Source organism: Oreochromis aureus, linkage group 16 (assembly GCF_013358895.1).
Source record: "Oreochromis aureus strain Israel breed Guangdong linkage group 16, ZZ_aureus, whole genome shotgun sequence".
In the NCBI taxonomy this organism is placed as follows: domain Eukaryota; kingdom Metazoa; phylum Chordata; class Actinopteri; order Cichliformes; family Cichlidae; genus Oreochromis; species Oreochromis aureus.
The window spans coordinates 13,988,341-14,006,426 of NC_052957.1; the positions used below are offsets into that span (position 1 = coordinate 13,988,341).

The following is an 18,086-nucleotide window of genomic DNA, read 5'->3' on the forward strand; positions in this document are numbered from 1 at the left end:
CAGACAGCTAAGAAGGCAGGTCCTTATTTATAAATCCCTGTTTGAACTGAACTGAAATGCAATCGAAACAGAAAAATAATTTATAATGGCTTCTTGCTTGGCTTAAACACATCATCTCAATCTAGAATGAAGGAATGAAGGAGGTCAAAATAATTTATGAAATGCAATACTGACCAACTAAACACTGCAACAGCTAAAAGTATCTGAAACTGTGTGCGTGCGTCACTGACCTAGCTGGGTGTGTGCCATAAGGTCTGCCAGAGCGGTGGCTGCGGCATTGACGTTCAGGGCTGCGTGGGCAGTGGTGTTGGTGGTGGTGACGGATCTCCCTCCCGGGTGGGATGAAGTGGATGACGCGGAGGATGAGGTGGACGAACCCTGGATGACACGGTTAAACCAGTGCTCAACAGCTGGGTGGCTGTGGCCCTGGTAGGGCGTGGAGGTGGTCAGACGTCCCTGTCGGCGCAGCGAGCCCTCGTCTTCTGACGCTGAGGAGGTGTCTGTGTTTGACAGGTCAAGACAGGGCAGCGTCATAACAGAGGACAAAGAACATGGGGCTGTCTACAGTGTCACCAGGATAAAAATCAAGATGGCAAAACCTGGAACACTTGCGCAGGGTTTAGATGATATGCAGATGACACATTATTCTACTTATACATACTGATAGAGTACATATAAGCCAGGGGATGGGCAGGATGACTTTAATGGGGATGGAAGTTAATTAGGCTGAGAGATGCTTGTTTTTAAATCTCTCATGGCTTCACTACTATGTTTTTAATATTTGCCTGTAAGTGGCCACACTGCAACTTTATGTGCAATATATATGTATAAAACTGCAACACATGTATCAAGGGACACACTGAGTGTTGCATATTTGAAGATGATGATGAAAAGGAGGGAGAGTAAATTAGGTGTCTGGTATACTGAGCTGCAGTCATCAAAAATATGAATGATCAAAAACAAAATAGATGGGAGCTTTCTTCTGAGCATGTCAGCACACTTGCATATTGCCTAGCTATTAATTAAGAATGAATTTCTACCTCTAGACAATTGCAATAACACATAACTACATACTGTAGTTGCACACAATACAAACATAAACTGTTAGTATAATAAATTCCCTTTCTCATGTCACTTGGACTCAAACTCAAAACCAGACACTGGTGATTTTGTTTTCTCTCCCTCGAGGCAACTGTGAGCAGTTGGTCTCTTCAAAAATAGCCCAAACAGGAACAGCTTCAAAGTAATGTAATGATCATTTAAAATGAACATATTCCACTTCATCTGCCAAGCTCCCTTTAAGTTACCCAGCAGCAGACTAGTCTTGCATTATGAATTTTGCAGAGAACAGAGTTCAGTGAAAGGGCAGTTCACTATCATGCATTTTAGGATAAAAATTGTCCTGTTTATAAAATCACCAAGAAACTTCCCAGCTTTTGCCATTATTCATCCCAGACCATGTAAAATAGCGTACCTACTCACTAAACCCCAAGAAAACAATAAAACTCATCCAATCATAGAAAACTGCTACATTAAAATTCATCGTGCTTTTGATTAACTGGAAAACGAGTCACTGAGAGAAGACGGGGAGAAAAAGAAAAAGAGTACTGTCTAGAAAAAAAGGGGCTATGACTTCATGTGTGATCAGCACGTGCCTGATGGATGTTCTCTAAACTAATGAGCCTTCATGTAATTAATCCCACTAATCTCCCACAGTACACAGTTTCAAGTAAAGTCCAACAAATTGAGACATTGTGAAAGTACTGCTTCGACTTTCCTTGGTCTTGGAGAGGCTGTTAGCGGAAGGTTAAAGAAGGTGTGATTATAACAAACCAATTTAATGCCTCTACAGCCGGTGGACTCGTGCGGTTTATCTCACATTTATGATTCAGTTTGTTATTCCTCAGCTTTACTCCAATCTGTCTCCCTATCTTGGTAACCTTGGCACAGTTACCCTGCAGGAGAGTGAAATAGAGGGTTAAAGAAGACATGCAAAGCAGAAATTGAGAGGTGGACGGATACAAAAAAAGAGTGGAGAGGGGTGCTATTTTTCACCAAAAAGTAGTCAAAAACCAGAAGAGGCAGTGAAGACTGAGCCATATGAGTTATTTAAAAGAGAAACTGTGAGCAGGGGGAGCAGATGCTGAGATCTGCTTGAAGTACAAATGAACAAAAACAGGCAAACTAACGAAGCTTCAGCAGTTAAAAGGCTGAGCTTATTTTCACTGATTTTTGTCTATAGAAAATGAATTTTAATTGGCAAATGCAAGATCATGATGGAAAGTCTGTTTAATCAGACTCGTTGCATTTATCCTTGTACACCTGTGTCTTCTTTGCTCTGCCATCACAAATGAAACTGAGCTGATCATGTTGGACTTGGAGCAACAGCTACTTTAAGTGAAATGCACACAGTGGGGAGGGGGGAATTAATTGAGTCTAAATACAGAACGTCAGAGCTAAAAAAGAAAAACAGGAAGGAAATATAAACCCGACACATTAGCATTGTAAGCAAACTGACAACTGCTTTCTGCCTTGTTTCCTGTTTAATAAAAGACTTTCTTGTTGCACTCATATGAGGCTATGATCTAGGATACAGCATAGGATACAAGGCTAGGTACAATAATTCCAGCTTAGCAATCAAAGCGTTGCACTCGTGCACAGTCGGTTTTGAGTTCAATGTTGATAGTATCAGGGTACAAACGTGTTCACAATTATGATGTCAACATGCTGATATTTATTGGATATATTGAACAGCACAGGCTGATGGGAATGTCTTTTGTTGGGCAGTTTTTTGTTCAGAAGCCAGAGAACGTGACATGTTGAAATTTAAGCCAGATACTAGATAATAAGTGAGGGTTATTACAGGGTTACTACAATTCATCTTGAGGGGGTATGATGTTATGTTGTAGTCTTTCCAACTCAAGCAAAGCAGTGGAACAAACAAGACTGATTGATTGCCATTACTTTTGCACATTTTCCATGTATCAGTTCCAAAGTTTTGCGCATACTGCACCTACTGGTCTGTACATCCACTCACGCATTCATACTTAAAGTAAGTGTTTGACAAATGTTGGCTGAATGTGCAGAAGCTGTTCAAGTGAGGGCCTGTGTTGCATGGTATAACCCTCATCTGATGTTTCTTGTCTGTTCTTGTCTTCTCTGCTGACTAGCCAGACAAAATGTAGAAACAATAGCTGCCGTCATCTTTACAAAAGCAGCAGATCATCAGATCACCTTGTATGTACATTACACATATATCAGTCTCATGTATGTGACTAATTCAAGTACAATAGTTCACTCAGAGAAACTCAAAACAGCCATGAAAAGTCCCTCTCCTTCTTCTATTCACACCGCTGTGTCTGAGCTCTTAATCCGGTTACTTGCTCCACCGCTGTGTCCTCTCTTTTTATCCAAGACTTGAAGCTTTAAGGTCCCCCACTTGATAAAAATCACGGCAGTGTTTGAAAAGCCCTCTATAAAATCTTCTACAGATTATTTAATGAAAGATAACAACACATGCACAAGGCTCTTTTGGCCCTGAAACTCTTGGGAAAACAAGAAGCTGCTGGAAAGCTGTGAAATCACATAAATTCTAATGAACTGCCCACACAATACAAACTGTTATGCAAACAGGCAAAAGGTCGACATTTCAAGATGATGCTCAAAATCTGGTTATGCATTCATTATGCCACTCGTGTAGGAAGGTCTCTCTGGGAACACAACGGTCAGAACCGAGTCTTTTATAGTCGCGAAGAATGGACACATTCAGCAACCGCACATTTTCTTTCCAGCAGCAAATGCTTGACATCATAATTTTTGATCAGTCGACACAATGGAGTCTCAGCATCCTACACTCGACAGCTCATGGGAAGATATCAAACAAACAACCCAGTGAGAACGCGCAGAACCAACTGGGATGCAGGTGATTTAAAGGAGCAGGGGTCTCACCTGGCGGGGTGCATGCCTCTACAGAAGACTGAACTAGCACGGACCGTCTCTTGGAGGGCATGGGCATCTTCCTCTCTTTGTACTTTGCCAAAGCTGCTTGGACGGCTTCTGTGTGCAGATCTAAGAAACGCATTAACTCGGCTTAGCTACAGAATAAAAGACAAACACAAGACGTTTAAAACTTTTTGGCAGTACAGAAACATGATTACCAGATCTGAAGCGCTCATCCCGGGTGTTGGCAGCCCGAGACTTGTTGGATTTGGAACCTTGAAGAGCAACTTGGGACGAGGCTTGGATCCTGTTGTCGATTTGCAGAGATGGATCTACACCTGTAGAGAAACAAGGCAGGGAGAAGATTGTTTATAACAGAAATAAAAAAATATATATGTTCTTTAACAGTGTACTAATATCAATAACAGAGACATGTGCCAACAAACTCTATGCAAAATGTGTCTTGGACATAGACCAATGGTGCACAACACTGCTTGACTAGATAAAGTTTCCACAAGCTTAATGGTAATCCCTACTTAGACGGCTCTGTTTGAGTGCAGTAGTTTAGAATTGAGAAAGTATTCACTTTAATTAAACCAGCCTCTCTCACTGCTTCTCAGCTGCCTCCCAAGTTTTCCAAAGGAGGCAAATGCAAATTACACAGACGTAACTGAAAGGAGGTGATTAAGCACCATGAATGTCAAAAAGACAACATCTTCTAACTGTAATGTTCTAAAATTATCGAACCCACGAACCAGTCAACCTCACTGTGCACGAGGCTGTCAGGCAGTGATTCACACTTTGGCTTATGCAATCCTCATTCGAGCTTCATTAACTAAGTAGTGGTGAGCATCAGAGGGGAAACCGATGACTACTGCCTGAAGGAAGGTCACAATACAAACTCCATTAGTAATCTTCCTACCACTGGCTTCTCTTCTTCCTCTGACACTCTCAATGGGATGTATTAGAAGCATGTTGGAGGGATAAAAAAAAAATATGGGAAACTTAAAAACAACAGATGAGTACAGAGGACTTAAATGAGTCCAAATGAGATAAATGTAAATGTAAGCACATCCAAAGTTTGAACCCAGCGAACCTTTTGACAGGGAGGTGAACAATGGACATGTTGCCAGGGAACCATTTGCATAAAATCTCCCATTGTGTAATAGAGCAAATTTTTCTTCTTGTTTAAAATTTACGTGCACACAGAAACGATCAATAATAAAATGTGCACATTAAAGAAATACATAGGCAACATCGCTGTAAGAAGTACTGAAATGTTATTTTAAGCAGCACTAAAGGACAGCAGGAGGCACAATGGGATTGAGACTTTATAACTACATTTTCCCCACCACAAGACAAAAAAAGGTTAAAATTCAGAAACAAAACAATTCAAACTAGTGTTTCCACTGATTCCTGCCAATTTTCACTTTCACTTTAGAAATGCATTTGAGTAGAAACATCCAGTTTGTGATACCTGAACACTGCTCATTAAACCATCAAAGCTGCAAATACAGAAGTGAATAAATACACAAACATTTTTATGTGAGTAACGAGCCGTCTCTGTGCACAAGACAAATTAGGATCAGATGTCTGCCAAATAATCTAAGGTTACAAAGAGCACAGCTGCACAAAACAAAAAGTACCATCCATTCATTCAATCCACCCATCCATCCATATCTATCGCCTTCTAACCTATCTGGTTCAAAGTCAGGGGGGCTGGAGCCTATCCCAGGTCTCATAGGGTGAGAAGCAAGACACACCCTTGACAGATCGCCAGCCTATTACAGGACCAACACAGAAAGCTAGACAACCATTCATGCTTACATTCACACATATAACCACTTTATAATCATGATTACCTAACATACATGTCTAAACATGTCATATTCATCTATTATTTTTGGTAACAAGAAGAACAGAGTACTAGGAAAAGCTAGGAGCAACGCTAATGTTCATAATGTTGATGTTTACAGACAGTTTACTATAAATCTGGAGAGTCATGTAAATAAACATTGCAGCAAATTACACACCGCACCTCAAGGGCCGGTCTGACATATCATTAAAAAGCAGCATGACAACTTCTCTGCATCACAATAGTCCAACAACATTTGTGCTTTTTAAATGTGAAAATATCAGGGTTTGTAATAAGCTATTATATTCAACCTGGAGACTAATGTTAATAAGTTTGATTTAATCGTCATTTTATGCCTACAGTTGCATCCAGTCACATCTGGATCTGCATCCAGTTGGTTACAGTTGGTTAGACCAAGCCTCCTCTCTCATGACGATGGAAACTGTTTAACCATTTTCATCATTTCAATATAAAATAACAAAGGTTCAAATAACGTCATACAATTCAAATATATATTTTAGGTTTATTTACAATGAACTTAGGCTAAGAAGACTAGTGGGTAGAGTGAACTCAATGACTTTTCCAGTTTAGTTAATCAAAAGATGACATGTTCATTTTCAGTTCCTTGGATAATTGGTTAATTTTCTGTCAATCACATGTTCTTTGGTTAACAACATGCCTAATTGACTATTCTGTACACATGAAATATATAAAAAATGATAACATGGACCAGTTTCTAAATTATACTTGAATAAGTGGTCTAATAAGAACAGACAGTTCTTCAATACTGAACTGACAGACAAAAGAAGAACCAAACATGGATAAATGAGTCCCAAAATTAATAGTTCCATCAAAAAAAATAACCTTGAGTACCAGACTGTTGTCAGTTTTGGGGCTTTTCTGGTGCTGTGGTCTCTTTTAACCTGATCCAATGAACCACACAGAGTGGCTACCCTTGTCAGTCTACCATTTAGTAAACAGGTTGTTGGGGACAGACCACACCACATGCAGCCAGCTAGAACCAGCATTTAGCTTGCTGTTCCATCAGACACCCAGCCAGTCAGCTATCAGACCGTTCTGGCTTTTCAGCGGCAGCTTAGTGGGGGATCAGTGAGCTCCACACTGTCAGCAACTCTCAGACAGCAGCAGCAGACACGCTGCAAAGCTGAGCAACATTCACACGCTCTAACTAAACCTACAAAACAACATGAGTTTCGAACATTACACGGACAAAATAAAGCCTGAGGACATTTAAAGACATGCATCGTATGGTGTCTGACTCATAAAGCCACACCAAGCATGGATACACGCACACATTAATATATGCTGGTCCCTCATATAGCCGCTCTGACAGCTCAGTCACACGACGGCCTTTCCCCACCTCCCAGAAGAAGCAGGTCTATTAAACAAGCCAGGACACCAGACCCGGTTGCTGGGCAGAACACACTACAGACACACGCCACACTGAGCCAATAAGAGGCGTGCTCCATCACAGCAGATGTCGTTATTGGTCCACAGTGGGCCCTGATGAATTTTTACCACCTGTCTGATGCCAACGCTTACTTACGGCATGGTGGTTGATGACACGTGTGTATCGCTTCCAAGGCTCAAATGTGCTTTAGCGAATGGCTGTATTCATAAATTGAAAATGGAAAAAAAAAAAAAAAAAGAACAATAACTCAAGGCTGCTCTCTGTAGAAACTTAATTTTATGCTAATAAACCTTCTTTTACACACAGACAAGAAAGCTATCCAGTTTTATTGCATAGAGGAGCGAGCACTGACAGCGATAGTTTGCAGCCCAAACAGTGAAATATAAACAAGTGATGACAACAGAGAAATATAAAGCAGTAAAACAGCTTATGAAATTGTATACGGAGGTCAGCAGAAACACATAGTCTACTTAACCACTTTAACATTGCAGCTACTAAGGCTTAACCACTGATTCAATGAAGCAGCACTAAATAGCAACACATTTATTCATCCCAATAGGTGCATTTGTTGTATATAAAGAATATCACTGACTCATAAGCAATGTGATTTCTACTCTGTATCTATAACTTCTCTTATTTAAAAAAAAAAGACTGAATGAACTACAGCATGAAAGATAAAAAGACAACACACCGCCCCGTGTGATGACAAGAAATAGGGAGCTGGAGAATGAAGATGATGATCGGCCTTAAGCTAAATAACAGCCCTGCTAACTTCAGTGGAAACCCTTGTGCGAGGAGCCCACACCAGACTGGTTTCCACTTAGGCTTAGTGTCGAGAGATCAGGCCAAACCAAAAACTCCTCTGGACCCTAGATAGATAGAGGAGAAGCATGAAGAATACAGACAGCAGCTCCTTTTTGGGATTCGCCGCAAACCACCTCGATTTATAGGCGGCCAGAAGCAACAGAAACGACTGCATAATCGGGGGCAAGAAGCACGCTGGATGCAAAAAAGCAGAAGAAGCTCCCAGCCCAGTCAAATACCACGGATGAACTTCACACCGCCTCTCTTCTCCAAACACCTACTGCCCAACACAGGTTGGTGAGCACAAATATGCACAAGCTGGCTAAAATAAATAAAAAATTAAGAAAGCAGCCACTTAATAAACAAAATGGTAAATGGCCTGTATTTGTATAGTGCTTTACTAGTCCGTATGGACCCCAAAGCGCTTTACACGACATTCAGTCATCCACCCATTCACACACTGGTGATGGCAAGCTACATTGTAGCCACAGCTACCCTGGGGCGCACTGACAGAGGCGAGGCTGCCAGACACTGGCGCCACCGGGCCCTCTGACCACCACCAGTAGGCAACGGGTGAAGTGTCTTGCCCAAGGACACAACGACCGAGACTGTCAGAGCCGGGGCTCGAACCGGCAACCTTCCAATTACAAGACGAACTGCCAACTCTTGAGCCACAACAACGCATCATCACACAATACAGAACTCATCATTTGCATTACTGGAACAGCATCGAAAAATATGTTCAGATACTCATTGTGTCTTCCTCCTCTTGTTTTTTGTGTTTTTAAATCAGTATGACATAGGGCTAACAGAGCCAAGGGTCACATGACCACCAGAGATCACAGGAACCCCCCAACCACCTGGGTAAAGTCTAGATTGTGATAATCCACTCATTAAAATTATTTGTTTTGCTCATCTCAACACTACAAAGTTGTTTATCCTAAAAGTAAAGCTAATCCTGTACTCTGTATTGTTAACTTTTAAAATCCCATTGTTCTGTTTGCTGCTGTAGGGACACCGGGCTAACTGCTATGCTAATAGAGAGAATTTCTCACAGGCCTGTGTACCTTACCTTGTATCTGTGGGATGTACGGTGCCAACAGCTTGCCTCTTTTCTTCTCATAGCCCTTCTGAGTGATGTCCCCTGTACAGACAGAGACAGAGGAACAGAGAGAGGGAGAGCAAAAGAGAGAGAGAGATGAGTCATTAGCTCAGTCGGGCTGGTTACACTGGCACCACAGAGCACCAGAAGCAGGTTGGGTTTTCAAATGACCAGCCCTCTCCTAATTGTTCATGTGCACTAGAGTTAAAAAAAAAAAAGAAAGAAAAAAAACAGCTGATAAGTATGCTCATGTGCAGAATTGCCTCTGAATAGCTCAATGGTGGTGTCAGCTGAGGAAGTGGTATTTAAAAAATCATTTGACTCGTGCATCTGGAATTTTTCCCCCCTCATTATTTTCCCAAAAAGTCAAAAATACTGCTGTCAGCATTACGCGAGTCCGCCTCAGTCAGTCTCCACAAAGTATGTTAAATAAGATCGGAGGCTGCACGTCATTTAGGAGTCACATTTGAAAAGAATATCAATGCGTAAGCTTTTCCAAGCCTGGAAGTTAAATATAATAAATGAAGAAAGAGACAAATGAGGTTAGATAGAGAGAGGGTCGAGGTATTACATTAAGTAATAACGTATAGTATACGCTATTACTTAATGCGTCGTATATGTCATATACAACTGTGCAATGTTACAAGCAATAAAACTAAACTAAAGATGATAATTATGAAGTGTAATGCCATGAATATGTTTTCCTTTTTCTATTAATTTCACACAAAGTGATGAAAGCACAAAAACATGAATCAAAGTAAAATATTTGATGAGGCTACGTCTTCTCCAACATTTTTAAATGTGACTGATGGGTTTTTCTTTGCAAGCATGAAAAACTTGCTACTGTCCTGTTAATTTAGGCCATCTCAGTGTTTTCTCCCTCTACTTGTAATCCCACACTGAACGAATGATTTTCAGATCAGGGCTCTGCCAAGGTCAGACCATCTGAAACATTTCTTTACCAGCCACGCCTTTTTGGCCTTTGTTTTTGGGGCTGCAAAACACATACAGCATCTTTTCAGGGTGACTTAAAAGCTTAGAAAAAATGAACCCACCACTAAATGACAGTGTCACCAAAAGGCCAAAAATGTTGCAAGGCATCAGTGTCCACATGAGGTCTGTTCAAAAGACAGCAAAGTAGGTCGCTGAGTTCGGAGTGTTTCTGGCTCATGGGTGGTTCTGTGGTTGTAAAATGTCATTGTGTTTCTGTATAACAGGCACTGCTGTGGGCCAGGAGGAGGCTGACGGGGTGGAGACTTTTGTTGACAAAAGGCGCATTGATTCAATCAGAGAGGGCTGACTGACTGACAGCTTCTCTCTTCAAACACAAACCATCAGTGCACAGTTATGCTTCCATGTAACCTCTCTAACAAGCTCCAACACCTCTGAAGATGGATGTAAACAAACAGAACTGGCAACAAAACTGTAAGAGAGGAGGTGCTTTGGGGAAAATGTGCCTGACAGACATCCAGGCTGTTTGTACAGCCAAGCAGCCACTTGGTGCAACATATTCTTCTTTTAACCCTTTAGTAATGAACATAAAAGTCAAAGGAAGCTCAGCTTCCACTGGGTTTTGGCACTTGAATAGATATCACACTGTGCTCTTTAAATCCATTTCTATAGGCTCTCAGTTGGGGTCATGAGGTTGGATGTCAAGTGTAAAGGATGTAGTCCACCATAAAGCTATCTGAAGAAAAAAAAAAAAACTTGATTAAACGTCCTCTCATGTGATTCTACCTTAGGGAATACTTTATGCTTCTTGCCTCTTTAGTAAAGTCTCAGAAAAGGTCACTATTGTTTAACCTCAGCCTGGTCACACAGTGCATCCCATTTCTGTGCATCTACTTTAGAAATGTATTTAGTAATGTTGCGGTTATTCTAACAAATTCTTCACGTGGCTCCCTTTGCTTGTTGGTCTTTAAGCCTCTTAAACACAACAGTGCGACAGTGTGAGGGCAGGTGTTGTTGGTCCCGCTGGTTGCCGCGCAGCGCGCTGGTCCTGAGTCACCAGTAACGGCTGAATGCCTGCACTGTTAAATGTGCAGGACAGACAGAGGCCAGCAACAATACAGCGCTGTCCACGGGCCGAGTCGGCTGACCTGACACTGACTCTTTCTGGTGATAAGTTCTCAGTTTGTGTGTGTTTGTGTGCGCGTGCATCAGTACGTGTCTGCGTGTGTGCCAGCCTGTCTGAGTTTGCACACCACAGCAGCCAACCAGCTTGACAAGCACACAATGGATGGCTATTCTCTACGGCAGCTCCAAATTCTCAGCCTCAGTGGCCAAGCAGGCCCTAGCACACCCCGATCCATCAAGTTATGTCTCAGTGAAGCTAATCTTTTGATCTGGGAACAAACAGCATAGTCATTACATATGGAGGTATTGAGTCAGCGACAGTGACCTCCTAAATCGAATCTAAAAAGCAAAACAAAGGCTGAGGCACCAAAGGATTACAATATGTCCAATCTAAGTGTGTATGTGTGTGTGAGTTTGCATCGCATGTGCATCGTTCAGACAGACACTCCATTTCCCCTTTCTGTCTGATCTTTGACTGCCTCCATAAGAGGAAAATGGGAGGGGTCAAGGGTCAATATGTGGCCTGCTGCCTAGGGAATAACAAAGGAGGGCGAGGATAGTAAGGTGGAGGGGCGGAGACAGATGGAAAGATGAACAGAGGGTAACGTAACATCTATGCTACACTGCACAGCCACAATGGATTCACAGTAACTTGCAGTATATTTACAGCAAAAGGGCAAACGCTCCATTTGACCCCCTTTGACCTTCTGCACTTACAACAGGCTGTGCCATGTACTGAGCAGTGAAGAAAAGACTACAACTCCAAAAGTGCACCAGGGAGGTGAAACAAAAACTGAACTTGACAGTGTCCAAAAATAAATAATTAAATAAATAAATAAAACACAAGAGGAAGGGATGAGAAAGAGAGGGGGCTCAGCTGGAAAACCTTCTCTTTTTTCCCACTTCACCCCTCCACCATCACCTCTTCACCTTTATCTCAACCGCTGAGGGGTCGCTGTCCACACATACTAACCATCCCTGTCATGTTGTTACCTCTAGACACTCTCTCGTTTCAAATAACGTCTCCAGCTTCCCAGAAGAGAAAAATAAAAACAACAGAGTGATATCTCTGCCTCGATTTTTCTTTTTTTTTGGAAGTATAAATGCTAGTCTTGTGAGGCTAACTTTCATCCATCAGAAGTGACAAAATGTCATTCATCTCAGGCCATAAGCTTTTTTTCCTGGCACATTACCCGATGCTATTACGGTCAACATTCCTCTCACCCAGGCCTGAATCCAATTTGGGGGGAGTAAAAAAAAGGATAGATGGCCAATCTTGTGACATGCTGAACAGTGACAGAGAGAGAGCCTGCTGTTCTCTGCTATGTGTTATGGACTATAATTGACTGATGGCTATTGAGCATAATTGACTGATAGCTACTGACTGGAGACGTTTCTCCAATGAGGCCCATTAGAGAATTGCCCTGCATCTCCCCAGATGGAGCTCTTCAATCAGGTGGGAGAGATACTGAAACGCAGCACATTCCACTACAAGTCAGCACCAGCAAATCAGGGATATATATATATAATTAAACTTTTGTTACTTTAATGTGAAGAGTAACGGTACATCTGTAAGGTCAAACTTGTCCTTTTTCTTTTCTTTTAGATCCAAGGTGTCAACTCAGGCTCTCAACTCTGTCCTTTTGTATCACTTTCACGTGCAAAACCTCGAGCAAACAAACTAAGTAGGAAAGATAGCAGCTCTGAGTGCTTGTGTGTGTGTGTGTGTGTGTGTGTAGATGGCAGACTGTGTGCTTGCTTTGCTATGAGTCTACCAGGGAAAGAAGCACATGATAACATGTCTCGACCTACATAGAGTCTGATTCCGTTGTTTGTGGTGTAGTTTTTTCTTACCTCAGTTAGCTTCCAAATACTGTTCTTAATGAATCAGCTAATAGTTTGATTCATAAAACATTACAAAAATGTGCATCGGCTTCATTTATAAGCACATTTTAAAATGAAACAATGAAAAAACATGAAGAAGACAGATTTTAAAAAAAAATATACAACATTTAAGCCTGGTTTAAAAGTCAAATTTAAAAAATAGGTTTTAAAAAGCATCTAATATTTGAGAGGTCCATCATAACCTCTTGATAAAATGCCTTTATCTATAGCTTGCTTTGACTGATGAATCAAATATATTCATTTTATTATACCAGAAAAGGCAAAAAGAAAAAGTCTTCCATTCGAGTAGATGGAACATGGGGAAGCTTTATTAACCATATCGAGAAACATATGCTCTGGTGATTAATGCTGTACAAATGTGTCCATTTTCCCCCCAACCAGCAGTCAAATAATTAAACCCCTTGTGCGTCTGCAACACCCTCCCACCCTCTCTGAAGTGACCGCCAGCCAAGTAGGTGGCCCCACCCATCCGTAATGTCAGTTCCTGTGCCAGTCTGACCCTCAATGTGCCAACGCAGCTGCCAAGCCAGCAATCAAGCCGTCTGCCCTTCAGCCGCAGAAATCCACAGCTAAATATTTAGGCAGGACGGCATTTGCTCTCTAGGCTCGATGATTCCAGCAAAAAGCAGATGTGGCCAGCTGTCATTTAGCATTAGTTCTCTGGCAAACAACTGTCAGTTTTACACACGTGGATTAAGCTTTACCCTAAACACACGTTTAAATCTCGTCACTTTCTCACTGCATATTTGCAGCCGATCATTTGAGGAGCCAAAGTGACCTGTTTGGGGCATTATTCCTGTCATCAGCTGAGCTGAAATGAGCATCTTCTCCTGTTTTTTCTTTTTCTTTTTTTTTTAGAAAACATTCCCGTCATTGCTGAGAAAACAGAGCACAGACACAAAACGAGGATGAGATAGACGGATAGATGGAGACAGAGCAGCGCACCACAGGCTCGACCACATGTCTAGCTTAATAGGACGTCTAGAAGACAAAAACACTAAGCAAGCAGCAGAGAGAAAAAGTAAAATAGAAGGATAAAGTGTACAGTGACCACAGCCGACCCGTATTAAACTAAACCACACACACACACACAGAAAGAGAGGCTGATTCACTCACATGCAGAAGCCAGATGCAGAGAAGCGAGGAGATGTCTTCAGCACAGATGGAGAGATAGCGGAGCAGCAGAAGAAGAGGCCAGCGGCAGATTTCAGGCAGTCAAGGCTAACCAGCTAAAACGGGCTACCAGGCAAACTCTAAGAAGTCCTGCTGTCATAAGTCAGGCCCTTCAGCATCCTTTGTTTCCTTTCATAGTGAGAGCAGGAGGAATGAACAAACCCCATCACCCTCATCCTGCCTTCATATCGCTCCCCTCCCTCTCGCCCTCTCTCAAAAACCATCTCTCCCAACACCCCCTCTTCATTCCACTGCCCCTGATACACCCCTCCTTTTTCCCCCCTCTTGCTCTCTCTCCCTCCATCCCTTGTTTCTCCTCCCAGCTAAGGTCTCTACAAAGCCACGTTAGGCTGCAGGATTAGGGTGTCAAAAGCAGACCCCTGCCCCCCACCTTCCCACATACCAGCCTCTCACACACTGTACAACTATAACGAAGGTTTGCTGGCCTGTTACAACACGTCCATACAGGTCATGTTACAGTACACAAAAATGGTTATCTGCCTCTGTGAAGGAAACCACAGCCTTAGATTTCTGAGCAGTGTTAGAGGGTGGCTGTAACCACACGCATCCACACGGAGAGCCAGATCACGCCTGCCTTTAAATACACCACCACCCCGTCTCTGTTTGTAGAAATTTGACTGTAATTTCCAAAAACATTGCTTTATGGCCAATTCTGCCTTTTTTTATTCGCGGAATACAGAAGCTATGCTTGGGTAGGATTAGGTTTACCTTTGATTCAGAGGAAAAAGCTGTCCCCTTTTTATTCTGTTTTATTCTAAATTTCTTTTTTGGGGGGAGACAGCAGTCCCACTGGGCTTATCAGCCTTCTGTGTGCGCACATTAGTACTTCATTTTAGGATTTAGTTACCAATTCGCCCTATGGCAGCGAGTTTAAATGAATACCTGAATATAATTAAGCGCATTATTGCTTGAGAGAATGCACACTAATGAACCTGGATTAGTAAACACACACACACACACACACACACACACACACACACACACAGATACACAATAAAAGACAGCAGATCATTTCACCTGTTTTTTGCATAGATTTTAGGTTAGTCATCTACAATATGATCACAGGCTATTCAACCTAATGAAACTATTATGAATTTATACATGTAAAAATTGTCAATTATTTGATTGATTTGAATATAAAAGTTAATTGAGGAACAATTTGGTAACAAATTGGTCATTTCAGTTGTTGTTAAGGAAAACAGCAACTATTTAATGGCATTTTTTGTATTTATGATAACATACTTAGTCGACTGGATTTTACCACCTATATGACAAAAGGTGGTTGAGAAATCATTTCTGTAGGCAGATCACTCATGAATGAACGTAACTTACATTCACGCTGCTGTGTTAATGGAGTTTTTCATAAATTTTAAGAGAAGAAAAGTTTAAGAGACATTATTAATCATCTAGGAATAGTCATTGCCTTTAGTACAAACCGATAAACTGCAGATACATGTATAATTGCGCTCCACAATCCCTCTAATTTAGGCAAAAGCCCTGATTAGGTTAGTAGAATCTGTGTAAATATGAAGCCGTACCTAAAGTTAGAGGCTGTTTGTGATACATGGGACACAAAGTGCTGCCTCCAGTTTGTTGAGGTGACCAGGGTTGTTCTTGCACCGCTTTCTGTTGGACTTCCAAAGCTCTTCTTTAGATGTTGGCTGCCTTTTGTTCAGTTCCCTGTCAAGATGATCCCACACTGCTTCAATGATGTTGAGGAGAACAGTAGGTGGGATCAACTAAAGGGCCAGATGCATCTGTCAGGCCTTTGTTGGATTTTTTCCTATTTCTTAAGGACATGACTGTCAGATACTGTTCATCGGCTGTAGTTTGTTTTTTAGGTCTGTCACTTGTGCTTTTGTCCTCCACTTGTCCAGTTTCAACAAACTTTTTAAGGACATACTAGTACCATGCTGAGATATACCAGATATTTCAGCTAACACTGTAGCTCTTTGGGAAACACCTTATTTGTGCAAAAATATAATCGTATGCCTGCCAAACCGTGTTATCTTTGACATTTTTCAAATTCTTTCTTTAGTGAGAGATTTTGTAACAACGTGCCTAAAGACACCGCAAATAACTAATATTGAACAAAGTTGTCTTATGATTTTATTACTTGTTTGTTTTTTGATCTTTTATTTTTCTGATCTTTTAAATTGGTACACTCCTGCAAGATCACTGAGGTCTGCGGATCAATTGCTCCTGGCTGTCCCAAGGTCAAGATTGAGGCACAGAGGAGATCAGGCCTCTGCTGTGACTGCTCCTAAATTGTGGAACAAACTGCCCCTTCACATCAGGACCTCCTCAACAGTGGACACTTTTAAAACCTGTCTCAAAACTCCCTTTTACTCCATGGCTTTTAAATCAGAATGAGTTTGTATTACTTTTATTTATCTTACTTCTTACTTAAATCTTCTAATTTTATGATTCTTTTTCTTAACTTTTATCATGTTTCCTATATGCTTTTATTTCTTTTGATTATCTTAATTGTACAGCACCTTGGTCAACATTTGTTGTTTTAAATGTGCTATATAAATAAATTTGACTTTGACTTTATGTTTTATTATACATGAATGATTCATAGGTCAACGTTAACTGGACTGAAAATGACTGAAAAAGCAGCCAATGTCCACAGAAAAACCTTCAGAAAACCTGGAGAACTGTTGCTCAAGACTACTAAAAGAAAATTGCAAGCAAGTCTGGCTCCTTGGAAGAAAAATACAATAAGATGATGGGTGACTCACAACTTTTGCACAGTGCTGTGTAAAGTCAAGTTTATTTGTTGCACTGTACACTGGACGAGAGTTTAGCAATAACAGACCAAATAATTTTGACTCGCATGCTCAATGTGGCTTCCCGCTGCACACTGCAATGTCGTACCTTTCAAAAAAAGAAAAAAACAACAACCTCGAGGCGATAAGAAGATGCGATTGAACATTTATTATTTTGTACAGCTCAAGTCAGGCTGAATGACATGAATGCACAGTGTAAGATCATTCATGTGGCATGCATCCTTGTGGAAGGTTAAAGACAGTCAGGGTCGGAAGGAAGAAGGATAAGTGCTGCAGAAAAGAGACCTGGGTTGATTGAGGATGACAAGGAGCTTGAAACTGAGAGCCAGCTGGAAAAACGGGAAAGGGGGGGATTTGGGGAGAGTTTCAAGACAGAAAGGAGGATGAAGAGAAAAAAGAGAAGAGAGAAAAAGGAGGAATAACAGAGGAGATGATTAAAAGGTAATGACTTCCTCTTCCTTTCACTAGACACACATGCTGAGAGAGGCGCGCACACGCACGCAGATAACCATGATCCTAAACCGCCTGGGCGTCTCTCGGTCTCCATCCATCAACAGCTTCAATCACACTGTCGTATCTCTTTTAATTAAGTAGTGCCAACGAATTAGGAAACCGAACAAACCCTCCATTACCACTTTGCTAATACATAACCCCCTCATCACACATGCACACACACTGAGAGCCTAAAATCCCCCTCCATCCCCCAGGCTCTGTGCGGCTGGTGAGCAGACAGACAGCGTGAATAATAAGACATTAGATGCAGCGCTGCCTTACACAGGGGGGCCCTGCAGCTGTGCACTGATTGGGGGTAGCAGACGAGAGAGGGAGGGCAGCGGGGTGGGGGGGCGTAATTAACAGTCACAAATAAACACTGATACTGTACGCGCACACATCAAAGGAACACACGCAAAACGCTTACACCAGCTCCCACAAAGAAGCAGATGCAGATCAATTCGAGAGCGAATACCAAAGCAGAGCAGGGGTCAG

General features: G+C 41.7%; 1 protein-coding gene across 5 annotated transcripts in view; it reads right to left on the bottom strand.

The window, feature by feature from the left end:
• The window catches only part of dip2a (disco-interacting protein 2 homolog A), an 88,082-nt gene that overhangs the window by 26,632 nt on the left and 43,364 nt on the right, over positions 1–18,086 (bottom strand). For all 5 annotated transcript variants that reach the window (XM_039600194.1, XM_039600193.1, XM_031759060.2 and 2 more), the window contains exons 2-5: positions 9,103–9,174; positions 4,158–4,277; positions 3,949–4,068; positions 231–500 (exon numbers count right to left, since the gene is read on the bottom strand). In XM_039600194.1, coding sequence (XP_039456128.1) covers positions 231–500; positions 3,949–4,068; positions 4,158–4,277; positions 9,103–9,174 — 582 coding nt within the window. The remainder of the gene's footprint in view (positions 1–230; positions 501–3,948; positions 4,069–4,157; positions 4,278–9,102; positions 9,175–18,086) is intronic.